The sequence below is a fragment of the Falco punctatus genome (assembly GCF_963210335.1).
Source record: "Falco punctatus genome assembly, chromosome: 1".
In the NCBI taxonomy this organism is placed as follows: domain Eukaryota; kingdom Metazoa; phylum Chordata; class Aves; order Falconiformes; family Falconidae; genus Falco; species Falco punctatus.
In genome coordinates, this window is record NC_137580.1 from 65,456,994 (window position 1) to 65,476,469 (window position 19,476).

The 19,476-nt window shown below is 45.3% G+C and overlaps 1 protein-coding gene across 9 annotated transcripts in view; it reads right to left on the reverse strand.

Moving 5' to 3' along the window:
- EPHA5 (EPH receptor A5) overlaps positions 1 to 19,476 on the reverse strand; it is a 209,792-nt gene that overhangs the window by 69,480 nt on the left and 120,836 nt on the right. For 4 of the 9 annotated variants that reach the window (XM_080386720.1, XM_080386719.1, XM_080386722.1 and 1 more), the window contains exon 5: positions 15,433 to 15,768. The exons of 2 other annotated variants lie outside the window; for them this stretch is intronic. In XM_080386720.1, the coding sequence (XP_080242846.1) occupies positions 15,433 to 15,768 (336 nt within the window). Of the gene's footprint in view, positions 1 to 2,013; positions 2,182 to 15,432; positions 15,769 to 19,476 lie in introns of all 9 variants that reach the window. 3 more of the 9 variants (XM_080386716.1, XM_080386718.1, XM_080386717.1) reach the window with 1 other exon arrangement.

A 19,476-nucleotide genomic window follows, 5' to 3' on the forward strand; every position in this document is an offset into this window, starting at 1 on the left:
ACACTTTCATTCACCAGAGAAACTTGCTTTCTCAACACTCTGGGGAAAAATTCGTTTAGAGCCAAAATTTCTAGAGCCCAAACTGAAACACAAGCAGCAGCTGTAAAGACATCCAGAGAAAAAAGTGGCAAGATCAAATCTACCTGAGACATCAGGCCACACCTTGCATTCATCTGCATGAGAGACTACTCTCTGACTTCATCAGAAGTAGCTTCCACACAACTAAGACAAGAATTTGATCCACTAAGGGAAGGGGAAACATCACACAACCCTCCAGGTACTGAAGTAGCCAAAGCCATGAATGAAACAGAAGACTGCTTGGGACCTATGACCAGCTGCAGATTGACACAGAAAAAAACTCCTACTCTTCTATTTTGGAAGAGATCCTATCTATGATCTTGTACTGTTCAGCAGTCCTCATCAGGGAAGGGCTCAGATTTACACCAAGATTCAACCCCTAACCCTGTATTCCTGCGCAGAGCACTGAAAAGTCAAGAAACACAGGGGAGAAAGGAGGACACAAACAGACTAAGTTAAATTTATGGCTCAACCTTGACTCCAGTGAAGCGGAGTGCCACCAGACCCTGGTGACTTTTAGTCTCTTCCCAGCCCTGCTGCTGAACTGTTGGGTGAGCTCGGGAAAAATCACTTCACTCTCTTTTGCAGCCTGGAAGAGGTGTGGGAGGGATGTTTACGTCTCTCGCAAAGCACCGCAAGGCTCACAGTTAACATGTTCTGCTGAAACGTGTACCTCACCTTTGGTGGTAGCTTTAGGTCTGTGGCTTAAACAATTTCTACCCCGAGATCCTCCTTGTCTACCCACCACCCCTTCCCAAACACATTTAATTAAAAAGCCCTAAGTGCTGAGCTGCTAATGATGATCTTTTACTGAAAATCCTCTTCCCTTGGCAAGTTGCTCCTGTCTTACTCCTAGCCACAACTTCCAGCCTTGCTTATTTCCACAGTGACCTGCTTGTACCTATACTTTCCTTCATGGGCTGACAAGAGAAAAGGCTTAATCCCTGAATTTCATTTAAGGCTGTAGAGCCCGGTGCCTGTGACACGTGGCTAGGGTTATCCCATAGGCAAGCCTCTTCCCAGCAGTGCCCAGGAGTCCAGGTTTCTCTCCTCTCATGCTGGCGTGCAGAAATACCCTATGTGACAGAGCTCAAATGGAGATGAACCCTACTCCCTCCTGGCCCTCACCAATTTATTTTTTTTTCTTTTATGTGTGTATTTAAAGTAGGCAGTGGTGAATACTGCAGTCAGCAACCAGCAAACCTCTGGAAATGCATGAATATCAGAGACCTACAATGTTACCGTAGCAGGGCTATGGGAAACATCTGGTGCCTTCTCCAGGTGCTCTCCTACCACTTCACAGTACAACCACTCAGAAGCATCTCTGACAGGCTCTTAAGTCTCCTAAACTAGATTAATCTATGTGTAGCATACAGCAAAGCTACAGATACTTCCTAATGGTCTGAAATGCCAGCTCCCATAATAAATATATGCATCCTGCGTGCAATTATGCCTGTTTCTTAACAGCATTAAGATGGCTGCAAGACACTAATTACCAAATAAGAATTTTACAGTTATACTCCATCACACCTTACTCATGACACAGTTACTTTTAAATAAACAAGGATTTTGGTTTCAGCATCACCAAAGAAAAGGGAGCTTTCTCCTTTGATCCATTCCATCTTTCCAAGTGTGATCGTGCAATTACAGAAGAGCAAAAACTACCATTCGATGAAGCATTGCCAGGGCTTCACCGCAGCCATTTCACTGCTATTAAGAAACACTGTTAGCCCCTTTATTAATCAGTGGGAGGAATTATGTTATCTGAAATGACAGCAATCTCACTAGCAAATTCCTGCTATTCTCCAGCCAGGATTTCAGTGTTTGTAACAAGCTATTTGCAGACCTACCTTTACTTTAATTAACACCACGACAAGATCCAAGGTATTCCCTGTGCCTTAACGCCGATGTCATTAGACAAAACACATCTCTTACCTGCATCGTCTGTGGAGATACTGGCAAACAGCTCACACCACGAGTAAAGAGTACAGAAAAGCTTCTTTCCAAGGTCCATGAGAGGGCTGTAATGAGAGTTGTGCCAAAGCCACTCAGACATGGAGGTACTGTCCTTGAAGTGAAGGAAACGGCAAAGTCCCTGGTTGACTACAGTGGGAAGAGAATTAAACCAGCGCTGAACAATTTATCTCCCTTTTCAGTGCTACCTCCTGCCATGAAAATAAATAGACACCATGGTCATTTGGGCAAGAAGCTGGCTAGGTGAGATTGGAACAAGTATAATGTGAACCAAGCCCAAAGCATTCTATGATTCTAAGCGTGGGAACCTGCAGCATTAAACACAACGTGAAAGGATGCACTAATGATAGCAGTATTTTCCCACTGTTCACACAAGCACAGAGACAAATGTTGTGATCTGTCTCTGTCTGCCTTTTCTGGAGCACTGTTTTATGATACAGTTAATGATTTGGCAAAAAAAAAAAAAAAAGTAATAACCTTGTATGCAGCAATTGCAAATGATCTTTGACTTCCATCTTGGAAGATGAGTAACGGAGGCCTGTGTTTGACCCCTTTATGAGCATTTTGCTTATGATGGGATGGTGTGGGTGGGAAGGGAAGTTGGAATAAACACCTAAAATTCTAAGTGTGCAACTGATGCCATGATGTACAGTTACCTTGTTTACCATTATCCTTAGTCACAGATTTATCACGGTGCTCTTAACACATGCTGTACATCTTTTCTTTCCCCTTCTCCCCGCCCCCCCCCCCCCCCCCCCCGCCCTTCCCTTCTAATTGGAACTCAGTCTGTGAAATGTAATTAAAGCTCTCATAAATACTGCCAGCTAGTGCACCTTTTTTCTTCCCAAGTAGCTACTAACATCTTCGAGAAGACCTCATCAACCCCTGGTAGAATATAGCCTAATGTATCTTCTCTCACACCCTGCTCAGGATGAGGAAGTCAATCTTCCCACCTTCCACATAATTAAAGTCACCCACATTATGTGCTTTTCTTTCGCCACTCCCTCCCCTTCTCCAACACATGTATCACCCTGTCACCAGCTCCTTTCCTTTCATCTGATTTATTCTATTTCTAAGGACTGAACAACATCCAGTGCTTTTGAGAAGAGCTGGAGTCCTGGGCACAGCTCTGCACCAGGTTTTCTGTTTCTTGCCTCCTCCCATCTTATATTAAAAGACAGCGCTTTTAACTCTCCTTTAAGAGGGATTATGTCCTGCAATCTGGGGAGTTTATTCGTGCCTGCGAGTGAAAAGTAATACCCTCTTCCATTCAGGGCAAACGACTGAGACATTAGCAATGAAATTCAGTGGTACTTCAAAGCCTCCTTTGGGCCCTAAAGGTTGTGTAGGGCTGCCCAGGGACCAAATGAAGCCCAGTTAACCCAACAGGTGGCTTAATTTGGTCTGTGAAAAATAGCTGCTGCTTCTCTCAGAGCGGAAAACACTCCTAGATTCAGCCAAACAGCATCTATAAAAACGTCTGACTCGAGGCATCTCTTAACGTTTTCAAGCACCCACGTGGCAAAGGGAGGTGGTGGCTGCTGTGCATGCTGGAGCACTGCTCTGGATGTGGCATCGCATCTCTCCTGCTATGGAAAAGGGCACAGACCTGCCAGGGTCCGAGGGGTTAGAAGCCACGTGCATGCCCTGTCCACAGAAGTACATCATTACTTCTGTGAGGCAGAGTAGCTGGAGCCAGAGACACGGAGGCGGGAGACCTGATAGCCCCGTACTTCAGGTACTTGAATATTCTCCCGGCAAACCACTCGTGCAGCCCCTCGGGCACCCGCCTGGGGCTCAGCCACGGGGACTGGGGAGCAGAGGGATGTGCCGCCCCGGACCGCAGCATCCCAGGGGAGGACAGCCTGACGCAGCCCTGAGCGGTGATGCCCCTGGCTGGGAGGCAGCCCCTCACAAGCCCCTGTCAGATGCTGTCTAATGATCCAAGTTCAACAGTTAAGGGAAGCAGAGGAAGGGGGAGAAGCCGCTGAAATCTTTGCTAAGCTCTCAAGAGGATAAACAAAGTGTCAGCGTCTTTAGCACTTCATTACTGCTATCACTTGATTTTGTTAAGTGCCTTTGTTGGACCCTCAACAGTGAATAGTTGCCAAGCTACTCTAAATACTATTACTGCCAAAGGCCAAAAAAACCCCAGCATATTTACTGAAGAGGTAGCAATTGCTCTCCTGCTGGATAGAAAGTCAAAAGGATAGGGATTGTAGTTGCATTTAATCCCCTGCGTACTGGAATTTGCAACCACTTGGAATGGACGCTGTCACATTATTAACAGCTCTGCTTTTAGCAGACAAAGCACAGTTCACCAACCAAATGCACTGCAGGCAATACCTTGCACTCAGCTGGACTCAGATCAAAGATTGCCTTTCCTGACTGTGGTGTAAAAGAGGGAAGAAGGGAACTGTCACTACTGCAATTAAGATTTGGGAGCAAACAGCCCCCATGCCACACTTTTCCCCAAGCTATTCAGCACACTTCAGCTCACTAAGCGCTTTGGATGAATATACTGTTGATTGACATTTCTATTTTTCACGCTGCAGTGAAATTGAAACCACAGTAACACTGAAACCAATTCAGGGGGGAAAAACCCCCACCCAAAAAGCCCAAAATCAAACAAGCCACCTGTCAGCCCATCTCCAGTGGACTCTGACCAGCCGCTCTTACCTGCTCTTAAAGCCAATTTGGCAAACAGGTTAGGAAACATCTCCAATGCAGCTCAGGGCTCCAGCCCTATGGGAAAGGCTCAGCAGGGGCACAGGAGCAGCAAGGGGAGTCCCAGCCCTGGCGTACGCCCTCTAGCCAGTCACACCAATGCTCCATGCCTCAGTTTCCCCATCAACAAACCAGATGCCTGAAAAACCTCCCTGATGAAAGGCAGTGCATAAGCTGTAGGCAATAAAATAGCAATTTACTGACATTAGGCACCCCTTCCAATGATGCTGTATCCATCAGGTCTGGATACAAGAAAGCTGAGCCAACTTGCATTTATTTACTGTATTCATTTGCATAATGAACATGTATTTTCCATCCATATTTTGTCCTAAATGAAGAACCGGACACTATACAAACCGCATTTAAAACAGCAGTCATCATTCGTTGACTAGTATCAGAAGATACAGAACAGTGTGAAGCCATGACAGATGCACAATTGTTATTTGAGCACAAGCAATACCTATCAACTGCCTGACAACTTTATGGCAATTTGTTTTGTTTTATAGAGATGTTCTGCAGGGGATGTAAATAGCACTCGAAGCCCTGCAAGGCTATCTGACCCTGGCAGAAGTCCCCCTCGAAGCCTCAGCCAACACATAGCAGAGGGTTGTGTCCTCATCAGCCCTGTGGAAAGCACAGGGCATTTTGTCCTTCATGCACACCCAGCTTTGCTATTTTGGAAAAGGCGAAGATGGGTCTGTGCCCTCATGCGCATCCCTGCCCAGCCATCCTCCAGCTCCTTTCCATCTCCTTGTAGTGACTGCGTCACACCTGGTACAAAGAAATGTACAATAAATTAAATAACTTCTTCATTTCTGCAGCGATAGTCTTCCAGTTTACTGAACTGGGTGAGAGCACCTCTCTGTGGAAACTGTCCTTGCACGGCCAAGCGTTCAGAGGTTCACACTAAGTCTCCAGCAAGGTCAGCGAGCGATTTCACGCTCTTGGTGCTACCCCTCAGGAGTTCAAGGCAGAACCACGGAGCTGTGTGGTTTAATGATCCAAGGCAGGAACCCATTGTGGGGAAGGCAGAGCCCTGGCGATGGCAGGATAACAGTGCGGTACAGATCAGTCCCCTGTAGTAAGCCACACAAATGCTGAACTGTGAAAGACAACTCAGGAGACTGCACAATTAATACTCTACTTGGCTGAGACCACTTTGTCTCCTTGGATTGAGGCAGACTGCAGAAAGCTGGGAAGAAGCTATGAGGGAATTGCACGCAGGTCCAATAAACCCTTGCAAATCGAAGGAGGGAGGGCAAGCCCAGTTTTATGCTTTTACCTGACTCAACGTTGCTTTTTTTTTTTTCATCTGATTTACAGGCAAACAGCAGAGATGCACAAGTTTTGCACAGCAGGATGTAGGCGCGGGGCGGGCGTGGGGGGGTAATTCCGATGTAGATTCCTGGGAAGGCAGCGAGTAGGTGCTGGTGCCCTCCTCTGGCATTTTCCACCTAATTCTGCAAATTTGCTTTTGAGGCATCTTCATCTCTCTCTGCCAACTGCCCTGCAGAGCTAAGGGTTCAGGAGCAAAAGGTCCTTTCTACCACTTCACTTGCCTGCTACCCCTGGCCAAAACCCACAGGGTGGACTTCACCAAATGCAGAACAGAGTTTACAACTTTTCCCATCAATTTCTACCAAGCAGTGCTCTCTCCAAGGCTTGCCCAAGCCAAAGCGCTTATAGGATCTGGCCGGCGTGCTCGGGACCTCTCAGCAAAGAGCAATGCACTCCCCAGTTTGCTGCATTGCAGCAGAAAATCCCTCACCCAGCACTGCCGTAGCCAATGGGTGTCCTACATCCATTTGTACAGGGCCTTTTGATCAGACTCCGTATTCTGGGGATGCAGGAAAATAAATAAATAATAATGCTTTCCTTCTGGTGATTTCTATTGTACTGATCTAGCCAGAAATCCCATCAGTTACTCGCTTTGATCAGGCCTGCTCCTCCAGGACCATGAGATGCAGAAAGCATTCTACCATGCCAGCAAATGAGCACATCTGAAGTGCATTTTAATTAAAGCCTTCCAACTCTTGAGCTTTTTGTAGTATTTGCATGTAGCTGAACTTTGGCCCAGCTGCTGTGGAAGAAATAAGGTTTATTGCTGGGCTGTCTGTCAGCTTGGCACTGCTCTTGGCTCTCCAGGTAGAGCTCTCCAGTGTCAGTGTCTCCCCCCTCCCCTGCCCATACACTTGCCAGCCCTCTTACTGCTATTACATTAACCCTTTGCAAGAAATACAAGTGCCAGAAGTAGCATTTCAGAGGTCCTTTGAGGATCAAGCAAGGGATTTGCTGTTGAATAGCACTGTAATAGAAACCACAGCAGAAGATGTGGAAAAACCTTCCTAGTCTCGCTAAAACATGCCTCTCCAATAACAAGCAATCGAGGGGAGAAAGGCGTTTCAGCCTAATACTGCTAAATACTAATTGGGAGCCTGTAATTCATGCACATAGCGAACTGGAACTCAACTTGGATACAGCAAAATCCTTCCCGAGATGCAGAAGCCAGCCTGTTCTGTGGGCGCAGACACCAGGTGCACCAGCAACCGAGGGGAAAAAATCTGGCCACATGAACAAATAAATATATAAATTACAAACTGATCATTAAGGAGAGGTCGGGCTCGAGGCAAAAGAAGGCAGTCAAGAGGAAAATAGGGACAGAAAACTGTCAGGTGGCCTCGCAGCACAGAGAGCCACCCTCTCTGAATGTGGGCCTGGCTTGCAATGCAATTTGGTACAAGGGCAGCGACAGTGAAATGCATCTGAACAGCGTGAGCTTTACAAAGCTGTCACAGATATCCACGTAAAGCAAGGGTGGATAACCTCTGTCTTTTGCCTAGCATGTGTCCTGCATGTGTGCGCACACATAAATGTGTACATGCTGCCACGTATGTACTTGTACCTTCGTGCTCGCTCAAATTGGTATTATCAGCACCACAGTCGCATGGGAAAGGAGGAATGCCCTGTGAAGGCACTATACCCTGAGTGGTGTTTCTATAGCACGGCTCACTCAATGCACAATTACTGAAACATAAATGCTTCAAACTACTCTGGCTCCTCCATTGCTATATTTAACTTTTGAGGGAGATTATTATAAAGAACTTGCTTGGTACAGTAAAGAAGCCGCAGCCAGAGAGCAAGTGGGATGTTTATTAAATGCCTGCAAGTCCCTTGCTATTTCTCTAACAGCAGTGGAAGTATTTTTACATACCTTTTTGGCTAATTTTGAGTCCTGGTGTCTTAAGAGCACTTTCTGAAGTATCATCTATGCAGAGTGTTAAAAATGTAAAACTACTTTTTGTACTAAAATCTGAGAAATAACGTATCAGAAAAAGGAATTATCAGTTTGCAGACTGACGCTAAAGAGCTGAATAGGATTTTATTAGCAGGAATATTCAGAAGCTGCATTCATGGGAAAAAGAATCTATACATTGATGTCATCTGAGCAGTCAAACCATTTTAGATGCTTTACTTCTGCTCTCTGCCAAGTACTGTGCTCAGCACAATACAAAGAGAACTCCTTGGCCCTGAAGACTGTATTTTAAGGTGATTAGGATTAGATTAATATAAGATTACTTGGCAATCCTTTAAAAATATGCCATCAAAATGGGAAATGAAATTTTAAACCAGCACTATCACTCTTGCAACGTAACATCAGTGGTGCTCTGCAAAACCACAAGTTTCTTACAGCTCTGACCTTGTGAAACTCTTACCATGTCCGATCAAAGCACAGCCTACTCTGTTTTTTGGAAAATATCAGTATTTGCTCCTTATACACCTCTCAAAATCTAGACTCAGGCTGCCCAGTCTCTGTTCCTTTACCCTAATCCTGAGGCTACGTTGCCAGCGGTGACCCCAGTGGCTCTGGGACGTTACAGAGCAATCAGTGTCAGCCCTGCTGGCTGCAGCACCTCAGGTGGGGTACTCTGGGCAGCTCTTGTACCCAGCTGAACGGCACCATCGATGCAGTCCATGGATAAAATCTCCCCAGGTGTAACCTGGCATTTGCTTATCGTCACTCATGCGACCGCCTCACAAGAAGCATGGTTTGAAGGAGACTAATCACTTTACCATAAAGATATTTGTCTCGCTGCCACTGGGAGATGGTAAAGCCTGCACCCTTCTGTAAAACATGCAGTAGATGTCATCGACTGAATCTGACTGCGAGAATTTCAGCATCTTTCTCTTTCCCTTGTTTTATGAGGAGGATGGATGGTGATGACGATTCCTTACTATTTTTATTTTAATCTATAAATCAGATGTTTTAATTCCATGTCAAAATCAAAAGGTCTGTCTGTAGATGCAGGAAAATGCTTTTTATTTCATCTTTTAATGTCGTCCTATATCAACAACAGGGTTGTCTCACATTCTTCAAGAATAAAAATGACCTCTAACTAAAAGTCATATTGTAATTTGGGGGATTTTTTTTCATATTTTGAAGAATTCTTTCAATATTCAAGCATCTATTTCTAATACTCCATGTATAACAAAAAGGCTTATAACAAACTATGAAAAAGTAGCAATTACCGACTGGGGAGTTATAAATAAAACTGTAAAACATTCAGCTGATCCATAATTCATTTGGTAGCAGACACCCAGCCATCTGGGCTGGGGTGAACTCATGACTCTGGAAAAGGACAGCGGATGAAGATTTTGCATTCAGAATAAATGCAGCTATCACAAAAAAATTCAAACAACCAATCTTTTGTGCAACACTGGCTTTCAGGTTTTACCTTGCTTTGCCAGAGTGTGTGTTTTTTAACAACCTACAGTTACATTCTCTGATTACATGTGACCACGACTCAAAAATAAAGCAAAGTACTTGACGCTGATTACCAGCATATGCATGGGACTTCACAAATGAAATTATTCTCTCTTTCTGCCTGAACCCTCACTGGCAGCTCAGTACTCATTGCCACATCTTCTCAGATATCAAGCATGTCCACAGTGAGCAGAAGGATTCTGCTGCAAGGTGCAGCCATGCTGCCACACACCACAGTGCGGCGTGTACCCAGGTTTAAATGGAGACCATGGTTTTTAAGGCAGTACTAGTTTGCCTCTGCTTATTAAAATACTCCTGTATTCATCTATCCTGTCATGAAAGGTTACGCTTTACTTTTAAGAAGTGTTCTAGGGATGCTGCAATACTTGTGTTAACGCACTGGAAGCTACAGTGGCATCTCTAAATTACAGTGCTTTCCAAATAGATGGGCAATTGCAAGCCTTAAATCCTCTATTCATGCCATTAATACCTCCTCTCTGACCAACCTGAATCCAAAGCACAGCTTGAACTATCAGACATACTGAATTCATATAGGATTGCCTGCAGCTGCTAAAATTTTCTCAGACTTCATAAAATGATTAGACAAATTCATGGGAGAAAAATCCATTAAGGGCTATAAAGCACAAAGAGGTTGTCCCTGGAGGTTGGAGAGCACTTTAAGGAAGCATCAGTATGTATCTGCCTTGTGCTCATACGCCTTCTATGGTATCCACTGCTGGGGAGATGATGCAGCTCAGTGGATCAAATACCGTTATAATGGATGTTTACAGGCAAACCCTCCTCATCACCTTGGTTGTGGAAAGAGTTTTCAAAAAATAAGCACCTCCTTAGGCTTTTGTAGGCCCTAGAGGTCAGCAGTTCTGGTGGAAAAGCAGAGCTGCAAAACCAGTCTTGCTTCTCACATGAGATGGGTGCAACATGCTGCATCTACTGCAGCATCCTCTTGGAATTTTTTTGTTATTCTAAAAGAAAATAATAAGCTGCCCACCTCCCCAAGTCAAACCAAACAAGCCTGTGAGACTTGAAAGTTGCCAGAAGCAGATCTCGAACCTTACAGGACCTGAACTTGTCTGTTGCCAAAGGCAACCTCTGAAAACATGCTTCCCAGCACAACCATCTCTTTGCCTCATATTCTGATGGTTTTTTTCCAAGACTGTGCAGGGCTGCAGTCTATCAGTTTCAAGAGCATGCAGCTGCTGACATAAGATTGCAACAAGCTCCACATTACAGGTTTCCCTTTCTGAATTGCCCTTGGCTGCTTTTCAAGGACTGGTACCATTCCCAGTGCTAAGGAAAACACCTTCTCCCTTGGTCCATCCTCACTGCAGCATCCCAGCCTGCACAACCAGAGTAAGGATCACAGCTCTCAGTACACCCTTCTGTTCCAAGAGCTTTCCAGCTGCTCCAAGCATCTAGTGTTTTTTTTGGTCAAGCAACAATCTAGCCATGCCTCCCAGCCAGCAGTACCAGTTGCCAGGTCCTGTCCTCCAACACCTTTGCTTCAATAGTGTTGCTGCACCACAGGATGCAACTCGTATCTCTGGTTTGGCCTCAGGCATGCAGATTCCTTGAGGCATTAGACACATTAACTCCTCCTCTGTCAACAAGCACATCCGGATCTTTCTTCCTCTTTCCCCCCAAAAGTCTTGAAAACATCATACAGGTCACAGAAAGGGAACGAATGCTGGCTTCTGACTTTTCAAACACTAAACAGGCAGCTGGCTTATCTGGAAACACAGACAGATAAAGTCTAAGTATAAAGGAGACTGGCATTTGGGATGCCAGCAGGAGAACCCGCCTGCTCTCACACCCCCCACCTCCAGGCCAGCTCCATGCCTGAAGCCATGCTCAGCAAGGGGGATGCTGGAAATGAAAAGCAAAGAAATTCACTCTGCTGTTTAGGGTAGCTTAAAGTGAATAGTCCTGGCAGGTTTTAAGCCTAGAAAAGTTTTAAACGTTGCATGTTCCCAGTGTGCTTCTATGATGATACAGTGGGTGTGTAGGCAATCACGGATTGCAACTGCTTGCTCCCTATGGATCCATTAAGAGACACACATCTCTGACCAAGACGTCATGGTAGGTGCTTTCTGTATACAGGGTAGGTAAGACAAAAGACCTCAAGGGAGATGCACATCTCTGTCTAGAGTGACAGCTTTACTTAATCCTCCGGCTTGGTGAAATCACCGAGAAAAAAAAAATTGTCACACGGTTGTCACTTGAAACACAAACTTCAGTATTAACGGCACACACAGACTGCCCTCTGGAAACTATCTAAATAGGTGGCTGTTTCAAAAATGGGAAAAACTTGAGCAAAACCATGAACAAGAACAGGATGGCTAACTCAATCCTATCATTGCCACTTATGAATTATTCACTGGGCTCCAGCCCACACGCATGAGACACGCTTTTTAATGTGCTGTGAGAGTGCATTACAGATGGCTCCCTGCCATCTGTGCTGGGAGGTCCCTTGGGCACATATTCTGCAGCAATCCCACAGGGGAGAACCATGCTTTGGCCAACCTATGTGCCTCCGAAGGGAATCAGGTCCTCTGCCTGCCTGCAGCAGCTCGAGGGTAGTCACAATGGAGGCCAGCACACTTTCCACCTCCCCTGGCTTGTGGCATTGCTCACCTTTTCTAGATGTACGTTTTCCAGCAGAAAACATCTGCAAAATCCCACAGAAACAGCACAGGTTTGGGGACTGCAAGAAAGCAACAGTGGAACTAGTCCTGTATCCAGAGCCTAAGCCCACTGTGTCCTGCAGCGGGCCGGTCCCATCCCGACTACTCTCAGGTCCCCAAGGACTGGGGATGCAGAAGCATGCTGGGGTCACCAGCTAAGATTAGTTGATCTGCCTCCTCTTGTGCCCAAAACGTTACTGTTCCCTTGCTGTATTTCCAAATCTGATTTCAAAAGTTCAGAGGAAAAATACATCAGTTTGAACATGCCAGACTGATTGCCAGTTACAATTCTTTTTCTCATTATTTTAAATTGGGGAGAGAGGAAGGGAGACAAATTATTTTGGAGAAAACCACATTTTTTTCAGGAAGCAATCCCTTCGAAAGCCCAAACCTGAGGTAGTTTCTGCTGCCAAAAAGCTCCCATGCACAGAAGAGGTGGTGTGCCCAGCAACCTGCTGCCTGCACATTCTCTGCAGTCCTGAAATTAGCATGGTCTTTTTGGGACCGACAAAAGCCAAACCAACAAAAGAGACACTGGCATTTCTCTGCAGTGCTGGGTTAGTGAATACCTGCCAGTGGGACTCCAGCAGCCAGACCTATCCCACAGCATGCCACTTTTCCATTTTCCACAGCCAGCAGTTCTTGTAGCAGGATTTCTCCTACTGCTGTAGTTGGCCTTGTGTCACTACTTTTAGTGACTCAACCTCATTACGTCAGCCTTCATAAAAATATAATCACACCATCAGAAAAACTGTGTGAGGGAAAGGATGAGGCCGCAGAGCTGCCTCTTGTGGTGGTAATTTCAGGGGGAAGATGAGTGGGCTGAGACTCCCTGAAGCCCCATGTGCCCTGCCTGCTCTTATTTGGGAAAGGATAGCTGCAGGTGAGGCTTTTTCAGAGAGAAATATCCAGCATGTTTGGGCATGGCCAGGCTTGGACCACTCCACCTGCACACCTCCATTACTTTCCTCAAAGGACACTTTCTGGAGACAGCTTAAGAAAACAGATAACCACTTTCCATGCTTGGCAGCTAGTCTGATTTCCAAAGTCCCCCTGTGGCTGCTTTATTTCTGGCATGGAAAAACTGATGATCACCCCTGAGAGTACCAAACCAACACATTGCTAGGAAGCACGCTTGCTATTAGAGCTCCAGCTCCAGCAGACAGGCCTGCTTCTCCTCCTGAACCAGTGGTGGGACCAGCCAGAGAGCCAACATACCGTCACCACTCCTTGCTTTGGACAAAGGTTTGATTCAACCTCCTGTTGAATCAAACACAAGAGCGTACAGATGTGATTTCAACACCACACTGAATTAAACACTCATGGCTTGACCTGTTATCTCCCTTGATTGCAGCTCCACCAGGGTAAACAGCGAGACTGAACCAGAAGGTACACATTCCCGCTTGTCCTTAGCATGAGCCACGTTTGTCACAGGTCTACCATTTCCTGAAACAGACCTTTCAGTACAAGGCTGGAGGTGGTAACTGTGCGAGGGGCTTACTCCTGGCCTGATGCACAGGAAGGCAGCTACATGAATAAATCCTGCTGCAACTATGGGGCATTTGGGACATAACTTGCAAACCAGGACCATTTCCTCAAGTCTGCATGGATCAGCAATGTATCATCTCCTCCCATGCAGCTACATTTACTGAGGTTTATGTGGATTTAACTCTGCACATCAGGGAAAATTTGATGCTAGCCATTAAATACTAATGCAAACCCACTAAAAGGAAAATATGCTTTTTCCAACAACAGAGTTACTGGCAGCAGCCTTCACAACAGGAAAACAGCAAACAGCATTAGGACCCTGACACCTACTGATCTGCATTAAACAGGTGCCTTCTACAGGTGTCATACTGCCACCCACTGATGTTCCTCCAGAAGATTTCCTGCCACATCCATCAGCAGCAGCCCTGGCATGCCTTTATTTCCTCTCCTTGAGATATATCAGAATGATTTGTCCAACACTTCAACAATCTAGTCTAATTACCAGGACATGTATCTGATGAAGTGCGATGCAATTGCACTCTCTTGCTGCTGGCTGCCAAGCCCACACATGTGCACCTGGGTAGCGGGAATGACACGCAGCCCTGCTCCAGCCAGCATTTTTCTGCTTTGCAGTGAGGATCTGCCAACCTCCATCTAGCTGTTATTGCTGCACACCACACTGGGGTTCCCGGCTGAGCCCTGTCTGTAAGGAGAAGGCAAAGGGTGGACCCGGTGATCTGATAGCACAGACCTCATGATCCCAAATGCCACTGGTTCACTTTCCTGGAAGGGCTCCACAGTAGACAAGCGCCACTGGGGAGCCCTGAATTAAACAGCAGCAAGCAAGCCAGGTAGATAAAGGGAGAGGCCCTAAAACACACAGCACGAGGGACAAGAGAAGGATAGGAAGGTCTCCAGGGCTTACAGAAGCCATGTGATGTGCCTGATGTGTTGATGTGCACAGAAGGATAGATATGTAATCATGTTTTTGCCTCCCATCACACCTCCAAATGGCAGGGGACAGCAGCAACTCCAAGGTGAGAGCTCTTTTCAGCCACTGGGAAAAGGAAGGGAAGACAGATCTGAGCCCTGGACAAAAGAACAAACCAGTCTACATGATCTTTGCCTGTACAGCGCAAAACCAAGAAGGACATAGTATGCAATGACACCTCAGCCCTACCTTGCTGGAGAACAATGTACCCATTCTCACCAGCCTGAGCATCCAGTCACTTTAGCACCACAGTGCAGAAAAGGAATTAAATTTCCTAAAGCCACTCAGAACAATTTTCCACTCAGAACAATTTTCTTAGGCTAACTGTGAAGTTAGGGCACTTTAACCACTGGCATTTGGAATCTAAATGAACTCCTAGAATTTTCCCTTTCCCAACAGGAGAGGCAACTGTTTTCCTTCTGGTTCAGTGGGTGGATACACCAAAATGCAAAGAAGTGGAGGGACCTCCAAGCAGCTTAGTGTAAAAGGAAAAAGCCACAAATTCTAAGCATGTCCTGCTGGAAGGAAACATGCTGAAGACTGCAGTAATTATAACCTATGAGACACAACCACCCCCACATACATATTTGAAAAGGCCACAGTCCAGCCCTCACGCTGGGGTTCCACCCATTTCAAAGGGAGGTCTGCACCAGGTCTGACTGGCTTGGGCTCCCACCCCAGACATTTCCCCAGGTTGAAGATCCACTTACCTGCCTGGTTTGTGGTTACATTTACAGACACAAACTGCCGGACTCCGGGGTTCTGGTCGGACACTCCATTCACTGCCTCAATTTCAAAGGTATAGTTCGTATGAGCAAGCAGATCCACCATCATGACAGAGGTGTTTTTCAAGCCGGTTTGCTGGGGGAGGTACCTGACATGACTGCCACATGCCTCACACAGACCTGAGTGTGAGCTGCACTTCTTGCATGCAATATAATAAGACACATCTTTCCTTCCACCAGTATCAGCAGGAGGAATCCATTCCAGAAAGACACTAGTCTCGTTAACATTTGAGATGGCACTCCGAGGAGCAGAGGGGGGTCCTGGTTTGTAAAGTGAGAAAAACACATGGTAAAAACAGTATTATCAGTCATCCTACTCTCTACTACCCTCTAGGCTGAAAAGAGGTGCCCCATTGCTCACGTGCCAGAAAGTACATGGGAACCGGTTGCAGCAGCACCCGAAGAACTGGGAAAACGGAGATTTTTTTTGAGCTCTCCCACCTCACCTCAAAGGGTCTGTACTGGGATGCAGCCACCTGCACAGGAGGACAAGACACGGGGCTGGCTCAAAGCCAACATGAGAAGCGCTCCACCCTCGGCCATGGCCTCTGCTGCTCTCCTTGCTCTTCCTGCAAAGGGAGCTGCAAATCCTTGCTCTGCCCAAGTCACTGTCATCTTCACCAGGGTCAAGATTCCCCCTCCACACCCTGCTGCCCCTATATTACTAGCCCTAGGTCCTAAAAAACGACACGTGCTGGGATACTCACATTACTTAGGTACTCAACTCAGACACCAAATCTTTCCTCCGCGTGCACCCGTCTTCCCCCATCAGCTACTTGGCAACTGTGAAACCTAAGCTTGGGCATCCAAATCACATTTAAGCAAGACACTCAAATGTAGCCCAAAGCAGATGGTGATCTACATGGGCCACTGGAAACATGGCTGTATCCAGATACTCAGTGGCAGCCTTCTTGGTCCCTGCCAAGCTGTATCACAGTTGGTTAGCCACACTGTGCTTGCTCATTTCGCCAAGCCTCCCCACTCAGGATAGCAATGTGGTGCTGGCAAGGCTATCCAAGGAGGAACAGCTGCTGCAGAGGTACCAGAGCTCCTGTAAAAGGCGAGCTGTTTTCCTTTGTCCTGCTGGGAAAGGAGATACCTTCAGGACTTACTTGCAGAAGGTGCTGGAAGCTTTTTATGTTTAACAGGCTTGTGTTGGAGATGAAGGGTAAGCTGCAGATACACCCTGAAGACAATGCAAAAGGACAAGCAAGAATCTCATACATGAGATCCACAAGTTTTACATTCAGGGAAAGCTAATGAACAAGGAAGAAAGGGAAAAAATTAACAAAGCAAGCCAGGATGGATTTTAGCCACAACACCACCAGAAGCTATACAGCAAAGGCTGGGATTTTTCCAAGGGAGGTAGAGGAGGGAAGGTAACACACTCCCCTGTAGTTTGAATGAAGCTGTCAAAACCCATGAGCAGTTCCTTGAAAAGAGCCCAACAAGTAGCTCCACCAGCTAGGAACCTGTATGAATTTAACAGCCTGTTTTAAGCTGTCGTGTTCTCATTTTGTTGTGATAATTAAACTTGTTATTTTAAATTCGTTATTTAAAACGGGCAGCGTTGCAAAAATGAAATTACCTTATAAACCAGAAGCATTTTCCTCTATTTCCCTTTCCTACTCCCCTTTAAGTCTATAAAACTGGTAACACCGATAAAACGTTATCGTGATTTCGACTCAAGCTGTTCCGATTCAATGAGAAACCTGCTGCCAGAGGAAATAAATAATCCCAATTTTTTTTTTTCTTCAGGGGAAAAGCACTGAAGACAAAAGCTAAGTTAGTTTAAGAAACGGCAGATCAACTTTGTTTTGTTCTGTGAACATTTCAAACCACTGCGTATGAGGAGAACCCCCCTGCACCACAGGGACACAGTGCTATTTAGCTAACGACACCAAGGTACAGCCTAAGTCAGGACTATTTTCTGCACTGTCATACTGATATAAAGAAACTACAAAATTAATAACTGGCGTTGTGTGGAGTTATATATTGAACTCGGGGGTTTTTTTAACATGTTTTTTTTACCGGTTAAATTGCCCTATGCTTTCTTCTACTGGATGAATGCCCTTCTACTGCTACCAGTACTCTAGGACAAAATAAAGAACTCTGGGACAAGAAATATTTACTAGGCAATTTACTTTGGCAACGTCACCAGAGGTTTTTACTTGCTTTGTACAGAAGAGTCAGCTGCTCTTCTTGAAGGAGTAAAAACATCAACTTCAGTGCATGTGCTTTGAAGCTAGTGGGACTTCATAACCTATAAAACTAACATTCTCACAGGGATTCTCACAGGGGCTTAGAGAAAGGTCTTCAGTAGTCTACAGACCTACTTGAGGAATCCTGAAACCTCACTTGGGTAAAACTTTGATAAATCACAGCTGGGAGAAAAAAACCGTTTTACCTTTGGCAGGGTGTGTGTGTGTGTGTGTGGTGTATGGGGGAGTTGGGGCTAGGTCTGCTAAGAAAGTCTGTTTTAATTGCCAACCTCCTTTTGTCAAGGACAAAGGTTTCAGTCTACTGACTTTTTTTTTTCCCATATACATATATATATATATTTCTTTTATAATTTGCTACTTTACACCCTAACTAGGTAGAATTCACCCCTTCTGCACCACAATTTACTGACCAGAGGCAAATACTTTCTGAAGACAAAGATACTTTTCTTGAGGGACCGCAAACCTCTTGTTTGCTGATGCACATATTTTAAAGGTATAACCTGAGAGACAAATTATCCTTGAGATACAATTTATATACATATATATGTATGCACTCAAAGTCAACTATAAGCTTTTCTCCAGTAGAATATTACAATAAATATTATAAAATCTTCAGTTTGTCCCACATGTCATACTATTAAAAATATTTCCCCAGTATGCTCTGAACAGCAGTAGGGTTACTTGTGAGAGATGGGAGGGTGAAAAAAAGGGTGTAACTATGTTTTCATTTTAAAGAGATGTTGTGCAAGGAACTGAAGCTAGGATTACTTAGTTAAGGAGAAATAAAGCACAATTACTTCCTGAAAGATACATAACAATATTACGAGCATTCTCAAATGCCCATCAAGACCGAACATTTTTTGGCTGAGGGCAACAATTATTTCAGACTGCATCACAGCACTATTAATTTCAAAATTACCAATCATTACTTATAAAACATGCTTAAGGAACTGGAAAAATCAAAATGTATTTATCTAACACACGCACACTCTTAGCTGAGCAGTTGACAGTGGTGTAGCAGTTAGTTTTCTTCAGTGATGCTGGTGGTGGTGGTGAGACTCATGCGGCTTGGGACTGAAAAGCATTCGCTTTAAATTAGGAAAATGTGATTTTACAGCTATCCCAACTGGCAAGGGGACTTGGCAGGTGTAGACCTAAAACCAGACATTGATGTATTCTCTAAAATTAAAGAGATTCAAGTTGAGGGAATCCTATGAATATTATTAACTTCTGCTGTAATAAATAATAAAAACATATCAAAAACTTGCAATATTTTTCTACCAATCATGACTCAAGTCTGTCTTGCTTGTGTTTCAGTTCACAATGTGATGTTCCCTTCCAGATCTAATTGGACTGGTTTAAAACACTAGTGTTGCTACCTACTCTTTACTGCCCCTTCCAAAATGTACTACCCCTGCAGCTGAGCTAGGGTAGCACAGGGGCCCTCCTCATCACCTTCAGCACAAATACATATGGATTAGATCCCAAGAAAGGATGCACAGGGAAAGCAAGGGTGACTGAAGCACACAAAGAAGGCTCAGACGATCCATCCCGCTTTTGGGGTAGTAACAGTGAATGCCAGCAGAGTTGCTGCAACATCCTCAACTGCTGCCCTGGGGTTCGCAGTGGGTGTCAGAAACTGAGCAGTGCCTTGGTCAGCATTAAACCTCTCACCTGCCCCAGAAGCACTCGGTACTCTGCCAAGCCATATCCTCATACAGCTTCAGGCACCGTGCCTGCACTTTAA